Source organism: Pseudophryne corroboree, chromosome 5 (assembly GCF_028390025.1).
Source record: "Pseudophryne corroboree isolate aPseCor3 chromosome 5, aPseCor3.hap2, whole genome shotgun sequence".
Lineage (NCBI taxonomy): Eukaryota > Metazoa > Chordata > Amphibia > Anura > Myobatrachidae > Pseudophryne > Pseudophryne corroboree.
The window spans coordinates 791487872-791509372 of record NC_086448.1 but is presented as its reverse complement, the minus strand read 5'-3'; the positions used below and the strand labels follow the sequence as shown (position 1 = coordinate 791509372).

The following is a 21501-nucleotide window of genomic DNA, read 5'->3' as shown; positions in this document are numbered from 1 at the left end:
ATTGCGGACTCGTCCGCAATTTCTACCAAAGGTTGTGTCTTCGTTTCATTTGAACCAACTTATTGTGGTGCCTGCGGCTACTCGTGACTTGGAGGATTCCAAGTTGCTGGACGTGGTCCGGGCTTTGAAGACTTATGTTAACAGAACGGCTGGAGTCAGGAAGACTGACTCGCTGTTTATCCTGTATGCATCCAACAAGCTGGGTGCTCCTGCTTCAAAGCAAACTATTGCGCGCTGGATCTGTAACACGATTCAGCAGGCTCATTCTGCGGCAGGATTGCCGCATCCAAAATCAGTGAAAGCCCACTCCACAAGGAAGGTGGGCTCTTCTTGGGCGGCTGCCCGAGGGGTCTCGGCATTACAGCTTTGCCGAGCTGCTACTTGGTCGGGTTCAAACACTTTTGCAAAATTCTACAAGTTTGATACCCTGGCTGAGGAGGACCTTGTGTTTGCCCATTCGGTGCTGCAGAGTCATCCGCACTCTCCCGCCCGTTTGGAGGCTTTGGTATAATCCCCATGGTCCTTACGGAGTCCCCAGCATCCACTAGGACGTTAGAGAAAATAAGATTTTACTCACCGGTAAATCTTTTTCTCGTAGTCCGTAGTGGATGCTGGGCGCCCATCCCAAGTGCGGACTTTCTGCAATACGTGTATATAGTTATTGCTTAATAAAGGGTTATGTTATATTGGCATCCTTTGGTTGATGCTATGTTGTTTGTTCATACTGTTAACTGGGTAAGGTTATCACAAGTTATACGGTGTGATTGGTGTGGCTGGTATGAGTCTTACCCTGGATTCCAAAATCCTTTCCTTGTAATGTCAGCTCTTCCGGGCACAGTTTCCTTAACTGAGGTCTGGAGGAGGGGCATAGAGGGAGGAGCCAGTGCACACCAGGTAGTACTAAATCTTTCAAAGGGAGTGCCCAGTCTCCTGCGGAGCCCGTCTATTCCCCATGGTCCTTACGGAGTCCCCAGCATCCACTACGGACTACGAGAAAAAGATTTACCAGTGTGTAAAATCTTATTTTTTCTTCTTTGCATCATGTGCTGTTTGGGGCCTATTTTTTAAATCTGCCATCCTGTCTGCCAATGCAATGCCACTCCTAGATGGGCCAGGTGTTTGTGCCGCACACTTGTGTCGCTTAGCTTAGTCATACAGCTACCTTGGTGCAACCTTTTGGCTTAAAAACAATATTGTGAGGTATTCAGAATAGACTGGAAATGAGTGGAAATGAATGTTATTGAGGTTAATAATACCGTAGGATCAAAATTACCCCCAAATTCTGTGATTTTAGCTGTTTTTATGTTTTTTTCAAAAATCATCCAGATCCAAAACCAGAACACAAAAGGGTGGTTTTGACAATACCAAGCCAAAACCAAAACACGAAACTGGAGTTAGAACCAAAACCAAAACACAAAGGCCCTCATTCCGAGTTGTTCGCTCGTTGCCGATTTTCGCTATGCTGCGATTTGCTGGTAAATGCGCATGCGCATGGTACGCAGAGCGCATGCGCTAAGTTATTTAACACAAAACTTAGCAGTTTTGCTGTTGTTCGTATGACGCTTTTCAGTCGCACTGCTGATCGGTGAGTGATTGACAGGAAGTGGGTGTTTCTGGGTGGTTACTGAGCGTTTTCCGGGAGTGTGCTAAAAAACGCAGGCGTGTCAGGGAAAAACGCGGGAGTGTCTGGAGAAACGGGGGAGTGGCTGGCCGAACGCAGGGCGTGTTTGTGACGTCAAACCAGGAACTAAACGGACCGAGCTGATCGCAATCTGTGAGTAGGTCTGGAGCTAGTCAGAAACTGCAAATAATTATTTATTAGCAGTTCTGCTAATCTTTCGTTCGCTATTCTGCTAAGCTAAGATACACTCCCAGAGGGCGGCGGCCTAGCGTGTGCACTGCTGCTAAAAGCAGCTAGCGAGCGAACAACTCGGAATGAGGGCCGAAATACGAAAAGTGCCAGCCGTACTTCTCTAAATAATAGGCATGATAGGCATTGCGGCTACAGAATAAATGTGTATTTTGGACTTGCCCCAGCTCTATCCTTGGTGCAACAGATCTAAAATTAGACTGATCTCTGTTTGATAATCGGCATTGCATCCCAGTCATAATCAGCCCTAGTCCCTTATTTCGATGAAGGGCTTTGGTTGAATTGTCGAGGTGTTCAGCATCATTCTTGCAAGTGGCAATAATATCTTCTAGATAACACTGAGTACCTGTTCTTCCTTCTAGTGCCTGGTCCATTGCTCTTTGCAAGAGCACGGGATCTGACGCTATGACTCTACCCGTCCTTTGTGTGTATTTATGGGATGGTATTTCTATGAAAACTCCTCCATCTCCATCTGCAGATATGCTTGTGCCAGGTTTTTTTTTGTGTAATAGTTCTTCGCAAATATAGCCTTGATTTTTGGCAGGGGATATGCAGCATGTGCACCACTGAATTTAACGTCATCTTGAAATCTCCACAGATGCTTCCTGAATTCCCCTTTTTGGGACCTGGTACTATCGGTTTGGCCCACTCACCCCATGCTACAGAAGAAAGGTTACTAACTTAAGTAATTCTTGCTCCACTTCTGGCCAGATAATGTCTGGAACCATACTGTACCTTGCAGAATTTCAGGACAGCATTGAGTTTTAGTTCAATACGTGTTTTGATGTTTTTTGGTGTACCTAGGCTTTTAGTTTTTCTGTTTTTGTTCAGTTGTACTCTGGGCCGCTGTTTTCATGTCCCAGAGGTTGTCAAACTCGGTCCTCATGACCCCAAACAGTTCATATTTTCCAGGTCATTGTGAACTGTTTGGAGTCCTGAGGACTGGGATTGAGAAACACTGCACTATGCGACTCTTACTGACATTTAGATGCTTCTAGGAACTTCTCTAACTACCCTCCGCCATTTCTGTAAGCTTCTCTAACTGCCATAGACCTTTATGTACTGCTAGCTTCTGGATGCAATAAAATAATATTATTTAACTAGTTAGGGTTCCCACCAGTGGAGGTTACAGACTGAGGCTGGAGACCACAACTAGCAAGAGGGGAGCCGCATAAAACATAACCACTAACTAACAGAGATGAGCGGGTTCGGTTCTCAGAGAACCGAACCGTACCGAACTTCACGCTCTGAGCCTGGTTCCGAGCCCGGCTCGGGTTTTCCCGCCTGACTCGGAAACCCGAACGATGCAAAACATCATCATCCCGCTGTCGGATTCTCACGGGATTTGGATTCCATATAAGGAGGCACGCGTCGCGGCCATTTTCACTCCAGTCTCGGAGAGTGTAGTGAGAGGACGTGTCTCCATTCTCAGTGTCTGTGTGCGGGCGGGAAAGTGGGGTGGCGAGTCTTGTGCTCTGTTGTGCTGCTCAGTCCAGTCCAGTGTAGTCAGTGTCTTATGCTGCATCAGTCCAGCCGGACACAGTGTTGGTGTCCTCTGCTGCTATATATCCCCAGTGCTGCTGGCTGCTGTATAAGTCCCTTGCAGTTTTGCTGTGTTGTCTTGCATCAGACCAGGGGTAGTGTCTCTCTTGTGCAGCATCAGTCCAGTGACCAGTCACAGTCGTGGTGTCCTCTGCTGCCATATATCCAGTGTTACTGGTGTATAATTCCCGTGATACTGGCGTATAATTCCCGTGATATTGCCGTATAATTCCCGTGATACTGCCGTATAATTCCTGTGACCAGGCCTGGCGCTACCCGCTCAGCAAAGGGATGCAAAGCAGGTAGGTGCCGGGCTCGATAGGTGCTCTCCCTGCTCTGCATCCAGCTGCTGCGCGGGTCTCCCCTGTTGCCAGGCTTTTAATGTACATAGTGGTCAGACACGCAGCGTGAACTCCCGATTCCCGGCCGCACTGATGACAGAAAGTTTAACACACTGCAGTGAACTACAGTGGGAACGTAGAGAGGCGGCGGCGTTTCGGGGGCGGAGCCGGACGGGTAACTGCATATGCAGTATGTTCCTTACTTTCTCTACTGCTGCTGCCTGTGATGAAGCTGCAGGTGTTTGGGCATTGGGCTCCTGTCATATAGCTGTGTGTACAGATTGTACGCACTGCTGCTGTCTGGCTTTCATTCAGGATCGTTCCTGTGTTATGCACAACCCCCAACTAGTTGCTGGCCCCTCCCCTGGGACCAGCCACCAATAAGCTGTGCTCCTATCCAGACTGGTCCCTCCTCTCCTGTGTCCCATCTCTACCCTACTCTCCTCCCACTCCAGTATTCATACTGCCTCTGCCTGCCTGTGATTGCCTCCTCAGTCCTCCTGGCATCTCTTTTCCAGCCCTCCCTCTTCTGTGGGTGCTCATGGCTGCATATATACAGAAAACAGTACAGTAAGTAGGGGAGATGTTGGAGGGAAAAAAATAATCTGTTTAGCCATTATGTGTATAAGTGGCACTTCTGTGGATGGGTGTGGTATGCGTGAGCGGCAGACAGGAAACCGACGGTCAGCATACCGACGCCGGGACTCCGGCAGCGGAATCCCGCCGGGGTGGTGGTGAGCGCAGCTATCCCCTTGCGGGCTCGCTGCGCTCGCCACGCTGCGCTCGCCACGCTGCGGGCTAAGTGGCGACCTAGCGTAAGTGACGCTACTACTGGGGACATTATGCATAAGTGACGCTACTACTAGGGACATTATGCATAAGTGACGCTACTACTAGGGACATTATGCATAAGTGACGCTACTACTGGGGACATTATGCATAAGTGACGCTACTACTAGGGAAATTATGCATAAGTGACGCTACTACTAGGTACATTATGCATAAGTGACGGTACTACTGGGGACATTATGCATAAGTGACGCTACTACTAGGGACATTATGCATAAGTGACGCTACTACTAGGGACATTATGCATGTGACGCTACTACTAGGGACATTATGCATAAGTGACGCTACTACTAGGGACATTATGCATAAGTGACGCTACTACTGGGGACATTATGCATAAGTGACGCTACTACTAGGGAAATTATGCATAAGTGACGCTACTACTAGGTACATTATGCATAAGTGACGGTACTACTGGGGACATTATGCATAAGTGACGCTACTACTGGGGACATTATGCATAAGTGACGGTACTACTGGGGACATTATGCATAAGTGACGCTACTACTGGGGACATTATGCATAAGTGACGCTACTACTAGGGACATTATGCATAAGTGACGCTACTACTAGGGACATCATGCATGCATACGCGCACTACTACTAGGTACATTATGCATAAGTGACGCTACTACTGGGGACATTATGCATAAGCGCACTACTACTGTGTGGCGTAATTTGAAATGGGAGTCATTTTGTGTGGTCACACCCCTTCCTTGTAAGACCACACCCCATTTTGGGTGTCCCTTTTAAAGTATGGGAGGGCGCAAATTTATAGTTTGCAGGGGGGCGCCGAACACCTTAGCACCGGCCCTGCCTGTGACATTGCCGTATAATTCTCAGAATACTGGCGTATAATTCCTGTGACATTGCCGTATAATTCTCGGAATACTGGCCGTATAATTCCTGTGACATTGCCGTATAATTCTCGGAATACTGGCCGTATAATTCCTGTGACATTGCCGTATAATTCTCGGAATACTGGCCGTATAACTCCTGTGACATTGCCGTATAATTCCTGTGACATTGCCGTATAATTCCTGTGACATTGCCGTATAATTCTCGGAATACTGGCGTATAATTCCTATGATATTGCCGTATAATTTCTGTGACATTGCCGTATAATTCTCGGAATACTGGCGTATAATTCCTGTGACATTGCCGTATAATTCTCGGAATACTGGCGTATAATTCCTATGATATTGCCGTATAATTTCTGTGACATTGCCGTATAATCTCGGAATACTGGCGTATAATTCCTGTGACATTGCCGTATAATTCTCGGAATACTGGCGTATAATTCCCGTGATACTGGCATATAATTCCTGTGATATTGACGTATAATTCCTGTGATACTGCCGTATAATTCCATATAAATCCTTATAATTCCGTATAAATCCAGTCCTGTGGACGCCGAACACCTTAGCACCGGCCCTGCCTGTGACATTGCCGTATAATTCTCGGAATACTGGCGTATAATTCCTGTGACATTGCCGTATAATTCTCGGAATACTGGCCGTATAATTCTCGGAATACTGGCCGTATAATTCCTGTGACATTGCCGTATAATTCTCGGAATACTGGCCGTGTAATTCCTGTGACATTGCCGTATAATTCTCGGAATACTGGCCGTATAATTCCTGTGACATTGCCGTATAATTCCTGTGACATTGCCGTATAATTCCTGTGACATTGATGTATAATTCTCAGAATACTGGCCGTATAATTCCTGTGACATTGCCGTATAATTCTCGGAATACTGGCCGTATAATTCCTGTGACATTGCCGTATAATTCTCGGAATACTGGCCGTATAATTCCTGTGACATTGCCGTATAATTCCTGTGACATTGCCGTATAATTCCTGTGACATTGCCGTATAATTCTCGGAATACTGGCGTATAATTCCTATGATATTGCCGTATAATTTCTGTGACATTGCCGTATAATTCTCGGAATACTGGCGTATAATTCCTGTGACATTGCCGTATAATTCTCGGAATACTGGGCGTATAATTCCTGTGACATTGCCGTATAATTCTCGGAATACTGGCCGTATAATTCCTGTGACATTGCCGTATAATTCTCGGAATACTGGCCGTATAATTCCTGTGACATTGCCGTATAATTCCTGTGACATTGCCGTATAATTTCTGTGACATTGCCGTATAATTCTCGGAATACTGGCGTATAATTCCTATGATATTGCCGTATAATTTCTGTGACATTGCCGTATAATTCTCGGAATACTGGCGTATAATTCCTGTGACATTGCCGTATAATTCTCGGAATACTGGCCGTATAATTCCTGTGACATTGCCGTATAATTCTCGGAATACTGGCCGTATAATTCCTGTGACATTGCCGTATAATTCTCGGAATACTGGCCGTATAATTCCTGTGACATTGCCGTATAATTCCTGTGACATTGCCGTATAATTCTCGGAATACTGGCGTATAATTCCTGTGACATTGCCGTATAATTCTCGGAATACTGGCGTATAATTCCCGTGATACTGGCATATAATTCCTGTGATATTGACGTATAATTCCTGTGATACTGCCGTATAATTCCATATAAATCCTTATAATTCCGTATAAATCCAGTCCAGTGGTGCTGCCATATAAATTCAGTGGTGCTGTCCTGTGCTGTATATTTTCTCCTACGTCCTAGAGGATGCTGGGGACACTTCAAGAACCATGGGGTATAGACGGGATCCGCAGGAGACATGGGCACTTTAAGACTTAAAAAGGGGTGTGAACTGGCTCCTCCCTCTATGCCCCTCCTCCAGACCCCAGTTAGATTCTGTGCCCAGTGAGACTGGATGCACTCTGAGGAGCTCTCCTGAGTTTCTCTGAAAAAGACTTTTGTTAGGTTTATTATTTTCATGGAGAACTGCTGGCAACAGTCTCCCTGCTTCGTGGGACTTAAGGGAGAGAAGCAGCCCTACTTCTGTGAGTTTCAAGGCTCTGCTTCTTTGGCTACAGGACACCATTAGCTCCTGAGGGTCTGAACGCTAGGTACGCCTAGATGCTCGTTCCCAGAGCCCGCCGTCACCCTCCTTACAGAGCCAGAAGTCAGAAGACGGGTGAGTAGAAGAAGATCTGAAGACTTCAGTGATGGCTTTGAGGTACCGAACAGTGGCCGCACTGCGCGCCATGCTCCCACACACAGACGGCACTACAGGGTGCAGGGCGTGGGGGGGGGGGGGGGGGGCGGCGCCCTGGGCAGCATAAAAATCCTCAATATGGACTGGCAATGGGGTTTTTAAGTGCCTAGGCACTAAATCCGAACCCCCACCAGTATAAATATTTTAAAAAAATAGCGGGGCTGAAGCGCGCCATTAAGGGGGCGGGGCTTAGCCCTCACAGCTCTCATCAGCGCCATTTTCTCTTCACAGAGCTGCAGAGACGCTGGTCCTTCCTCTACACTGCTGTACAAGTAACGGTGCAAAGCAGGGGGGGGGGGGGGCACAGTTATTTTGGTGCTGTATATGTAATTATAAAAGCGCTAACGGGTCTGAGGCTTTATATAAGGGATTTCAGAACCAGGATAAGCGCTGGGCTGTGAGCTGGCAAACTCCCTCTGTGTTTCTCTAACAGGCTTTACTGTGGGTCTGTCCCCTCTATGCCCAGTGTGTTTGTGGGTGTCGGTACACGTGTGTCGGCATGTCTTAGGCAGAGTGCTCTTCCCAGGAGGAGACTGGATTAGGGAAAGAAAGGGCTGTGGGAGTGACCCTGTCGGCACCGCCGACTCCTGATTGGGTACATGTTTTGAGTGCTTCGAATGTGAATGGGGCTTTGTTAAATAAGAGATTAGATAAATCTGATTCTTAGAGCCAGGCATGGAAAAAATCCGTGGAGGATGTGCTGTCACAAGTTCAGACCCCCGCGGGGTCACAAAAGCGTTCATTTACCCAGTTAGCAGATACAGAGACCGACACGGACTCTGACTCCAGTGTCGACTATAGTGATGCCAGATTAAATCCAAAACTGGCTAAAAGCATTCAGTACATGATTGTGGCGATAAAAGACGTGTTACATACCACGGAGGACCCTGCTGTTCCTGATACAAGGGTCTGTATGTTTAAAGGAAAGAAACCTGAGGTAACGTTTCCCCCCTCTCATGAACTGAACGCTCTTTTTGAAAAAGTTTGGGAAAATCCTGACAAGAAGTTTCAGATTCCCAAGAGAATTCCGGTGGCATATCTGTTCCCCTCTGGGGATAGGGAAAAGTGGGAGTCACCCCCCACTGTGGGCAAAGCCCTATCACGGCTGTCCAAAAAAGGTAGCGCTTCTGTCCCCTGACGTGGCAGCCCTAAAGGAACCTGCGGATCGTAAGCAGGAAAATACATTGAAATCCATTTATGTCACTACGGGTACGCTGCTCAGACCTGCCGTTGCATCGGCGTGGGTGAGTAGCGCTATTGAAAAGTGGGCAGATAACTTGTCATCTGAGATAGATACCCTGGATAGGGATAGCATTCTTTTGACGCTGGGTTATATCAGGGATGCTGCAGCCTACCTAATGGAAGCTGCGAGGGATATTGGCCTTTTGGGATCAAGGGCCAATGCCATGGCAGTCTCAGCTAGGAGAGCATTGTGGATTCATCAATGGAATGCGGATGCTGACTCTAAGAAGGCAATGGAGTCTCTGCCGTATAAAGGTGGTGTCTTGTTTGCCTCGCTGACCTGGTATCTACGGTTACCGCGGGTAAGTCATCCTTTTTACCTTATGTTCCTACACAACAAAAGAAACCGCACCACTATCAGATGCAGTCCTTTCGGCCCAATAAATTCAAAAAAGGGTCAGGGTCTTCCTTCCTTGCTTCTAGAGGAAGAGAAAAGGGAAAGAGGTCACCGGCTGTGGCAAGTTCCCAAGAGCAGAAGTGTTCTCCGGTTTCTGCCAAATCCACCGCATGACGCTGGGGCTCCTCTGCGGGAGTCCGCACCGGTGGGGGCACGTCTCAAACTCTTCAGTCAGTTCTGGGCTCGTTCGGCCCTAGACCTATGGGTTTTGGAAATAGTGTCCCAGGGGTACAAGCTAGAGTTTCAAGACGTTCCCCCTCACCGGCCTTACCAGCTTCTCCTCCGGACAGGGAGGTGGTATGCAAAGCAATACGGAAATTGTGTCAAAATCAAGTCATTGTCAGGGTTCCTTTGTCGCAACAGGGAGAAGGCTTCTATTCGTGCCTGTTCGTGGTCCCGAAGCCAGACGGCTCAGTCAGACCGATCCTGAACCTCAAATCCCACAATTTCTACCTACGGAAATTCAAATTCAAGATGGAATCTCTCCGGGCAGTGATATCCAGTCTGGAGGAGGGGGATGTTATGGTGTCGGTAGACATAAAGGATGCCTATTTGCATGTTCCCATTTTTCCTCCACATCAGGCTTACCTGAGGTTTGCAGTGCAGGATTGCCATTATCAGTTTCAGACGTTGCCGATTGGTCTGTCCACGGCTCCGAGAATTTTCACCAAAGTAATGGCGGAAATGATGATTCTCCTGCGCAAGCAAGGATTCACAATTATCCCATACTTGGACGATCTCCTGATAAAAGCGAGGTCCAAGGAACAATTACTGCAGAACATTACGCTCTCCCTGACAATTCTGCAACAACATGGTTGGCTCCTAAACTTGCCAAAATCGCAGTTGGTTCCGACGACACGTCTGTCGTTCTTGGGTATGATTCTGGACACGGAATTACAGAGAGTTTTTCTTCCAGTGAAAAAGGCTCTAGAAATTCAGAACCTAGTCAAACAGATTCTGAAACCAGCAAGAGTGTCGATTCATCAATGCACTCGGTTGCTGGGGAAGATGGTGGCGGCCTACGAGGCCATTCAGTTTGGCAGATTCCATGCCAGAGTGTTGCAGTGGGACCTGTTGGACAAGTGGTCCGGGTCCCATCTGCACATGCACCGACAGATAATCCTGTCTTCCAAGACCAGAATCTCACTCCTGTGGTGGCTGCACAGCTCTCACCTCCTAGAGGGACGCAGGTTTGGGATCCAGGACTGGATCCTGGTGACCACAGATGCGAGTCTCCGAGGCTGGGGTGCAGTCACACCAGGGGAAAATTTCCAGGGAAAATGGTCAAGCCAGGAAGCTTGTCTACACATAAACATTCTGGAATTAAGGGCCATTTACAACGGCTTTCTACAAGCGGAACATCTTCTTCGCACTCTGCCCGTCCTGATTCAGTCGGACAACATAACAGCAGTGGTGTACATAAACTGCCAGGGTGGAACGAAGAGCAGAGCGGCAATGGCAGAGGCCACAACAGTTTTCCACTGGGCGGAAAGACATGTAAGCGCTCTGTCAGCGGTCTTCATTCCAGGTGTGAACAACTGGGAAGCAGACTTCCTCAGCAGACACGATCTCCATCCAGGAGAGTGGGGTCTTCATCAAGAGGTCTTTGCAGAAGTGACAAGTCATTGGGAAAATCCTCAAATAGACATGTTGGCATCTCGCCTCCACAAGAAACTTCCGAGATATTGTTCCAGGTCGAGGGACCCTCAAGCAATAGCGGTGGACGCCTTAGTGACACCGTGGGTGTTTCAGTCGGTATATGTGTTCCCTCCGATTCCACTCATTCCAAAAGTGATAAAGATCATAAGAAGAACAAGGTTTCATGCAATCCTCATTGTTCCAGACTGGCCAAGGAGGGCCTGGTATCCAGATCTTCAGGAATTGCTCGTAGGAGATCCCTGGCCTCTTCCTCTACGAGAGGATCTGTTACAGCAGGGGCCGTATGTGTAGCAAGACTTACCGCAGCTTCGTTTGACGGCTTGGAGGTTGAGCGCCGGATCCTAGCCCAAAAGGGTATTCCCAGTGAAGTCATTCCCACACTTCTTCAGGCTAGAAAAGAAGTAACGGCAAAACATTATCACCATATTTGGAGAAAATATGTGAATCCAAGAAGGCTCCTACGGAAGAATTTCAGCTGGGCCGTTTTCTCCATCTTCTGCAAGCAGCTGTGGATGCGGGCTTAAAATTAGGCTAAATTAAAGTACAAATTTCGGCCTTGTCAATTTTCTTTCAAAAATAATTGGCCTCCCTTCCGGAAGTTCAGATTTTCGTGAAAGGCGTGCTGCACATCCAACCTCCCTTTGTGCCCCCAGTGGCACCATGGGATCTTAACGTGGTGTTGCAGTTCCTGCAATCTCATTGGTTTGAATCTTTACGTAAGGTAGAGTTGAAATTCGTCACTTGGAAAGTGATCATGCTGTTGGCCTTGGCCTCTGCAAGGCGGGTGTCTGAATTGGCGGCTTTGTCTCACAAGAGCCCCTATTTGATCTTCCATGAAGATAGAGCAGAGTTGAGAACTCGTTTCACATGAACCAACCTATTGTGGTGCCAGTGGCTACTGACGCCTTAGCGGAATCAAAGTCACTTAATGTGGTCAGAGCTTTGAAAATTTATGTAGCCAGAATGGCTCAGATTAGCAAAACAGAGGCTCTATTTGTCCTGTATGATCCCAACAGGATTGGGGCTCCTGCTTCCAAGCAGACTAATGCACGCTGGATCTGTAATACGATTCAGCAAGCTCATTCTACGGCTGGATTGCCGTTACCGAAATCGGTGAAGGCCCATTCTACCAGAAACGTGGGCTCATCCTGGGCGGCTGCCCGGGGGGGTCTCGGCATTAGAGCTTTGCCGAGCAGCTACTTGGTCGGGTTTAAACACTTTTGCAAAGTTTGACAAGTTGGATACCCTGGCTAAGGAGGACCTCTTGTTTGGTCAATTGGTGCTGCAGAGTCATCCGCACTCTCCCGCCCGTTCTTGAGCTTTGGTATAAACCCCATGGTTCTTGAAGTGTCCCCAGCATCCTCTAGGACGTAGGAGAAAATAGGATTTTAATACCTACCGGTAAATCCTTTTCTCTTAGTCCGTAGAGGATGCTGGGCGCCCGTCCCAGTGCGTACTGTATCAGCAGTTATTGGTTATGGTTACACACGTGTTGTGTTGCGTTTATAGTCAGCATGTTGCTGTCGTTATTCATGCCGTTGCATGCGTTGGGTTAAATGCCATGTTGTACGGCATGCTTGAGGTGTGAGCTGGTATGTATCTCACCTTAGTTTAAATCAAAATAAATCCTTTTTCCTCGAAATGTCCTTCTCCCTGGGCACAGTTCCTATAACTGGAGTCTGGAGGAGGGGCATAGAGGGAGGAGCCAGTTCACACCCCTTTTAAAGTCTTAAAGTGCCCATGTCTCCTGCGGATCCTGTCTACACCCCATGGTTCTTGAAGTGTCCCCAGCATCCTCTACGGACTAAGAGAAAAGGATTTACCGGTAGGTATTAAAATCCTATTATTTACTCCAAATAAAGGGGTTATTAATATTTAATCCAAATAATTTTTACAGGGTTTGCCCTGTGAGGTGTAGGGGTACGCTCTCTTGTGACGCATATTGGGGGTCATTCCGAGTTGTTCGCTCGTTATTTTTTTTTACTACGGAGCGATTAGTCGCAAACTGCGCATGCGCAATGTACGCAGTGCGCCTGCGCCAAGTAAATTAGCACAAAAGTTTGGTATTTTACTCACGCCGTAACAAAGTTTTTTCATCGTTCTGATGATCGTAGTGTGATTGACAGGAAGTGGGTGTTTCTGGGCGGAAACTGGCCATTTGCTGGGAGTGTGCGGAAAAACGCAGGCGTTTCAGGGGAAAACGTGGGAGTTTCTGGAGAAACAGGGGAGTGGCTGGGCGAACGCTGGGTGTGTTTGTGATGTCAAACCAGGAACGAAAAGGACTGAGCTGGTCGCAATGGCAGAGTAAGTCTGGAGCTACTCAGAAACTGCGGGGTAATCGTTACGAGAAAATTAGCGAATCTTTCGTTCGCAATTCTGCTATGCTAAGATACACTCCCAGAGGGCGGCGGCTTAGCGTGTGCAATGCTGCTAAAAGCAGCTAGCGAACGAACAACTCGGAATCACCCCCATTGTGTTGTATAACTCCAGAAAAATAATGGAGAACAAACATTTGGAGGATAAAATAGGGAAAGATCAAGAACCACTTCCTCCTAGTGCTAAAGCTTCTGAAACTAGCCATGACATAGATGATGAAATGCCATCAACGTCGTCTGCCAAGGACGATGCCCAATGTGATAGTAGAGGGCGTGTAAAACCCAAAAAGCCAAAGTTCAGTAAAAAGACCAAAAAAAGAAATTTAAAAGGCCTGAGGAGAAACGTAAACTTTCCAGTATGCCATTTACGACACGGAGTAACAAGGAACGGCTGAGGCCCTAACCTATGTTCATGACTAGTGGTTCAGCTTCACATGACGATGGAAGCCCTCATAACTGAGGCCTTGACACTTATGTTGGTGTTAGACGTGCATCCGGTATCCGCCATTAGTGCAGTGGGATTTAGACAATTGATGGAGGTATTGTGTCCCAGGTAACAAATCCCATCCAGATTCAACTTCACTAGGCAGACGATGCCGAAATTTTGGCAATTAATTCCAGTGATTTGGACGTATAATTACAGTGATTTTGCCAATGAATTCCAGTGATTTGGACGTATAATTATTAATTACAGTGATCTTGCCAATTAATTCTAGTGATTTGGACATATATTTTTTAATTATAGTGATCTTGCCAATTAATTCCAGTGATTTGGATGTATAATTATTAATTACAGTGATCATGCCAATTAATTCCAGTGATTTGGACATATAATTACAATGATTTTACCAATTAATTCCAGTGATTTGGATGTATAATTACTAATTACAGTGAACTTGCCAATTAATTCCAGTGATTTGGACGTATAATTACAGTGATTTTGCCAATGAATTCCAGTGATTTGGACGTATAATTATTAATTACAGTGATCTTGCCAATTAATTCTAGTGATTTGGACATATATTTTTTAATTATAGTGATCTTGCCAATTAATTCCAGTGATTTGGATGTATAATTATTAATTACAGTGATCATGCCAATTAATTCCAGTGATTTGGACATATAATTACAATGATTTTACCAATTAATTCCAGTGATTTGGATGTATAATTACTAATTACAGTGATCTTGCCAATTAATTCCAGTGATTTGGACGTATAATTACAGTGATTTTGCCAATTAATTCCAGTGATTTGGACGTATAATTATTAATTACAGTGATCTTGCTAATTAATTCCAGTGATTTGGATGTATAATTATTAATTACAGTGATCTTGCCAATTAATTCCAGTGATTTGGACGTATAATTACAATGATTTTACCAATTAATTCCAGTGATTTGGATGTATAATTACTAATTACAGTGATTTTGCCAATTAATTCCAGTGATTTGGACGTATAATTACAGTGATTTTGCCAATTAATTCCAGTGATTTGGACGTATAATTATTAATTACAGTGATCTTGCTAATTAATTCCAGTGATTTGGATGTATAATTATTAATTACAGTGATCTTGCCAATTAATTCCAGTGATTTGGACGTATAATTACAGTGATTTTGCCAATTAATTCCAGTGATTTGGATGTATAATTACAGTGATTTTGCTAATTAATTCCAGTGATTTGGACGTATAATTACAGTGATCTTGCCAATTAATTCCAGTGATTTGGATGTATAATTACAGTGATTTTGCCAATTAATTCCAGTGATTTGGACGTATAATTATTAATAACAGTGATCTTTCCAATTAATTCCAGTGATTTGGATGTATAATTATTAATTCCAGTGATCTTGCCAATTAATTCCAGTGATTTGGACGTATAATTACAGTGATTTTGCCAATTAATTCCAGTGATTTGGATGTATAATTACAGTGATTTTGCTCATTAATTTCAGTGATTTGGACGTATAATTACAGTGATCTTGCCAATTATTTCCAGTGATTTGGACGTATAATTCCAGTTGGAATTGTTTGTGTCACTTGGCTTAGTCATACAGCTACCTCATTGCACCTCTTCGACATCTCTGCATGAGGTGCTGTTTGGGGCCTAGTTTTTGAAAGTGCCATCCTGTGTGACACTGCCGTATGAGTCCAGGGGTACTGCAGTATTAGTCCTGGGGTACTGCTGTATAAGTCCACCAATTGCAGATTTTTTTAGAAAGTGACTGGAGCTGCTGTAGATGCTGTCAGTGGACCGAACAATTGCGGCCCACTCTCGACATTCAGCCACTGCGTGACACTACTAGATGGGCCAGGTGGTTGTGTTGCTTAGCATAGTCATACAGCAACCTCAGTGCACTTTTTTTCTTCTTTGCATCATGTGCTGTTAGGGGCCTTTTTTTAATATCTGCCCTCCTGTCTGCCACTAAAGTGCCACGCCTAGATGGGCCAATTGTTTGTGTCGCTTGACTTAGTCATACAGCAACCTTGGTGCACCATTTTTTCTTCTTTGCATCATGTGCTGTTAGGGGCCTTTTTTATATCTGCCCTCCTGTCTGCCACTGCAGTGCCACGCCTAGATGGGCCAATTGTTTGTGTCGCTTGGCTTAGTCATTCAGCACCTCAATGCACCTTTTTTTTTCTACTTTGCATCATGTGCTGTTAAGGGCCTTTTTTTATATCTGCCCTCCTGTCTGCCACTGCAGTGCCACGCCTAGATGGGCCAATTGCTTGTGTCGCTTGGCTTAGTCATACAACTACCTCATTGCAATTCTTATTCTTCTTTGCATGATGTGCTGTTTGGGGCCTTTTTTTTTTATATCTGCCCTCCTGTCTGCCACTGCAGTGCCACGCCTAGATGGGCCAGGTGTTTGCGTTGTCCACTTGTGTCGCTGAGCTTAGTCACACAGCTACCTCGGTGCAACCTTTTGTCCTAAAAACAATATTGTGAGGTGTGAGGTGTTCAGAATAGTCTGGAAATGAGTGGAAATTATTGTTATTGAGGTTAATAATACCGTAGGAGCAAAATGACCCCCAAATTCTGTGATTTTAACTATTTTTATGTTTTTTTCAAAAATCATCCAGATCCAAAACCAAAACACGAAAGGGTGGTTTTGGCAAAACCAAGCCAAAACCAAAACACGAAAGTGGAACTAGAACCAAAACACGAAAAAGTACCAGCCGCACATCTCTACTAACTAACCACTAATACTGGCGCATGGATCCAGGAACGTAAGCTTAGCTCACCGCGGATCAGTGCCACCATATGTTACACCCCTAGGGGTGTATGTTTGTGTTACGGTCTGGATAATACACACTGCTCCTTGTTGTTCTTCTTGTTACGGCATGACAGAGAGATAGAGAACCCCTTAAATCCCCAACACAATGATGACACAAGTGGTAAAGTGATGTTTGGTTTAATGCATGGGATCACTCTGTCACTTTTGGTCTGTTCACGCAAAAAGGTAAACAACACATGCAGTACAATATAAACTTCAATATGGGTAATGATGCAATATCTCACTAAAATTCTTAACCTTGGTCATCGCCATTGGCAACCCTAAAAGGCCTTAACTTCGGTATTATAAATGCTAATAATACCTCAATATTAACTTCACCTCTCGCCTTAAACTTTTACTGTAGTACAATTATGTCAAGTGAATGTCACATGACTAAAAGGTTCAACAGCAATAAGCACTGGAACGGCTGGAACTACTGTATACTATAACTAGAATATACTTAACCACACATAGGTACAGTACCTGAGGATGCAGTAATAATGAATGCACACTAAACGTAATAAATAACATCTAATATAAGCAATGCAATGCAAAGTAAACAATGATTCTACAGGTAAATAAGTCCAGTAATATACAGTATATAACCTTCAGAGAATAAGACCCGTAGCAAAACATGTTAACCTCGTAATCTTCCCTGGCCAGGCTTGTGTTGGTGCTCGTAATAGTCTGGGGGAAAGGAGGCACTTTCACAAACTATGAAGCTCAGTGTTGACTGAGTGTCTCTGCAATTGCTCAAAGGGAGCCGTTCGCTAACTCTGGTATGAGAACTATGAAACAGAAACTGCTGGTCCGGATGCAATAACAACACTTTTACCAGTCAGAGCTGTTGATATGTTACATTGAGAAATGCATAATCCTCCTAGATACAGCCACGTAATTCTTAACATTTATAGGTGCCTACCAAATCCCCTAAAATGGGTGTTTCCAGGGGATATCCCACATACTATCTTTCCAATCTCCAAATCATAACAAGGGTAGACCAGAAGCCAAGCCAAGCACATGGTGAGGGGGCTCGGGGGCTGGCTCTGATGGCATACAATGGGATAAAATGCTCTGGACTGTCTCAGGACATATAGGACACCTGGAGCAGCTGCAGATGACATACAAAGGGGCATAAGGGAGCTCTGGACTGTCTGATGTCATATAGGAGCACATGGAGCTGCTTTAAATAGCAGACAACTGGGCATGAGTGGGCATGATATACTGTATTAAGGGGAATTGGGGACTTTGATGGCACATAAAACCTTAGGAGGCATGTGGGGGCTTTGTTACATGGTATTTATGTCCCACACATGCAGTCAGGTCACGATCATCCAATATGAACAGAAGTAGAAAGAGGGCGAATAAAAAATGAGATACAGTACTCCAATTTAACCTTGGATTTTATATTTTCAATGTCCTCTACAGTATGTTGGGAGTTGCATTGTATTCTCAGTGTTACACGACTAAAGTGTTTATGTCTAATGGTGTATGATTAATGTGATTAGAAATTGGATAGATACCAGCCTGCTTTTTGGGTCATGTAGGAGTCATATTTGTGGGTCAACAGAGGTCTACCTGGATCAGCTGTCGTTTAAACCGCACACTTGATTTTCAGCCAATCAGACTTGAAAATCTACATGCCAATCTCAACAACTATGAGGTCTTATCACCTTTGACCCTTTAACGTATTTTGAAAGACCATCATTTCTGACCTACTGTAAAGCACACACTATTTAAGAGCTACAACTGTTATGCAAAAGTCATTAAATTGGTAGGGTAGTATACAGAGAAGAAGTACAGCATACACGAGTAAGGGGAGAGCTATCAAAGCTTGGAGAGATAATGTGGAGAGAGATAAAGTACCAATCAATCAGATCCGAACAGCCTGTAAAATGGCAGAAGCTGATTGATTAGTGCTTTAGCTCTTGCCAAACTGACACATCTCCCCCTAAGTTTGTTATGACATTAAAATGCATTAAAATGATTGGTCCACATTGCAGGCGGGCAAATAAGCACGAGAACATGCCGACCCACTCAAGCAAACAAGTTAACGGCACAGCTACGTCTGCAGGTGACCTTAGTAAATGACCCTTATAATCACAAGATAGGAATAAAAGATACACAGTAGATTCATATGTCCCAAAGGTAGAACTTGGTTTCTGAATGCATTCACTCCTAATCGTGCCTACTGCTCTCTGGAAATTAAGTGTGAAGATTAAAATATTCAAAGCAAGCGGTACTTACATGCTGCATACTTTTGAAGTTGAGAGAATTCTGCAGGGCTGAGATTGACCCATTTTTCTTGGTTAGTCATTATGGTCATAGAGATTCCAGTTGCAGAGAGGACAAGTGTGACAGTCTGAAGGCAGAAATAATTGATATAATTTCCTTCCAATCCCCGAGAGTCTTCAGTCCACAGTGAAGGGATAATTACAGAGATGAAAACCTCTATGAAGTCATTGTGCGTTTAATACTCTGAAACGGAAAGAAAGTACAATTAAATATATACAAAAAGATTTCTGGCGGAATTGCTCTTGTCATTTATTTCTTGCAATTACACATGGACACAGTAAATACCCGTCATGATGACAACTGTGCAGAAATATATATTTACCACTACGCATTAACAGCACATTCAGTCACCAATTCGCAGGGACAGTCTAATGGGTTGACGTATCAACCGGGGAGGGGATTGGAGAAGTGACCAGTGGAGAAGGTTCCCAAAACAAAATTGCCCCAAATAACTAATCAGCTTCTGGTACACATCTCCACTCTTTTTCGGGTGTGGTATAGATGGTCGACAGTAACTTGGTCAACAGTGTCTAGGTCGACCACTATTGGTCGACAGCAACTAGGTCGACAGGGATGCTAGGTCGACAGGGTCTGTAGGTCGACATGGTCTAGGTTGACAGGACAAAATGTCGAGGTTTTTTTTTTTTTGGTGTTGCTTTCTCCGTACAGTGACCAGGAACCCTGTCGACCTAGTTACTGTCGACCAATAGTGGTCGACCTAGACACTGTCGACCTGGTTACTGTTGACCTAGAGACCGGATACCGTCTTTTCCCTGCTTGATACTGTCCATCACCCAGAAGTATTTTAAACCTTAATCTTTGGAAGTTTTGCCGCTAACTGTATGCCTTATTCAGAGACAACCGGAAACACAATTTCACTGGCAATGGTCGACACAGCATATGGGCTTCATGGTTTGCTTTTTTTCATTTTCAGGACTTTTTTATACTTTGCCATCCACGTGAACTACAATTAAGAATGGTAACCTGTACCGAGCGCAGGGGTAGCTCAGTGAGGCATCTTGTGCGAAGCAATGCGAGTGAATCGAGCCATGTCGAGAGGACGCCGTACACTAATTGGTGGTCCACGTGATGGCAAGATAATTTTGACACCAAAATAACATCAAAAACTCATATCGACCTTTTCATGTCGAACTTTTGTCCATGTTGACCATGTGCATGTCGACCATTTGGTGTCAACCTAGGCATTGTTGACCTTCTGACTATCGACCCTTTGATCCATAACCACATTACCCAATCCATTTATGTACTTGTTATCTGCTCTATCTGGCTTTTAACTGTAAGGGTTCCAATGTATAGACAGACAATGTCTAAGTCGACAGTCATTAGGTCGATCCCATATGGTCGACATGCATTAGGATGACACTGACCTAAAGTCAACACGCATTAGATCGACACTGACAAAAGGATGACATTGGAAAAGGTCGACAGGTACAAAAGGTCAACAGGTTTAAATTGTTGACATGTCATTGGTCGACACGCGAAAGGATGACACATATCAACACCACTTTTAAAGGTTTTTTTTGTATTTTTTACACCTTTTTCATACTTTACCATCCACGTGGACTACGATTGGGAATGAAAACTAGGGGAGCCATACCAACTGCCACCCCAATCGCTGCCAAACATCGCCGGACGGGACTCACTGGCAGTTGGCGTGGCTCCCCTATTTAAATTTTGGACTGCGCTGCAACTGCCACTGGAGAAAAGATATTTATCTCTTTTTTAAACAAACTATCTCCATCTCCATAAAACACAAATTTCAAATTTTCCTTGTTTCTTTTTAGATAATTAGGTTAATAAATATCCCTACAAGGTGCTGTATACTATAGACTACAAATAAGCATGAATTCTTAAAGAACTGTTGAAGCTAAAAACGCAGGTGTAAAAGCCAAACTTGACAACAACAATTTCCTATGTTTTGTAACTACAAAAAGTGTGCCCCATTCCCCTTTCTATTGTGCTACTTTAGTTTGGCTTGGATTATTATCAGGCTACAAGTAAAGCTGGAGAAAATCCTCTCAAACACTACTGAGTTCTTACATGCAGAGTACATCGGTGAGCTATTCCAGGTACTTTGAAATATTGTATTTCCTTGCCACTTCGTGTTGTGAATGACATATTCAAAATTTTATGTTTCTCTGCAGCTAACTTTCCTTTTGAGGATTTTCTTTACCACTGTAAAACTATATTGCTTCTTTGATTTTACATGCCCTAACTTAAGCCCTCTATGCCCTTGGGCATCGGCCTTAGTAAATGACTGTGAAGGACTTCTATCGTCAGGACTGATGGCAGCAGCTGCAGCACTAGTATGTGGTTCCTGCTCTCTTCACAAATGATCATCCTCCATATCAACAAGCACACACCACAATTTGAACAACATTTTTTTTCTAAACTTTGTTCACAAATGACACTGCGGAGTCACTCTGCTTATGTAAATGCACTGGGGGATGACCTACAGTG

At 44.7% G+C, this 21501-nt stretch overlaps 1 protein-coding gene across 1 annotated transcript in view; it reads right to left on the bottom strand.

Annotated features, from left to right (window-relative positions):
- The window catches only part of DGKB (diacylglycerol kinase beta), a 903118-nt gene extending 883917 nt beyond the window's left edge, over positions 1-19201 (bottom strand). The window contains exon 1 of the mRNA XM_063924421.1: positions 18973-19201. Within this exon, the coding sequence (XP_063780491.1) occupies positions 18973-19051 (79 nt within the window). The 5' untranslated portion in view covers positions 19052-19201. The remainder of the gene's footprint in view (positions 1-18972) is intronic.
- Positions 19202-21501: the final 2300 nt, after the last annotated feature.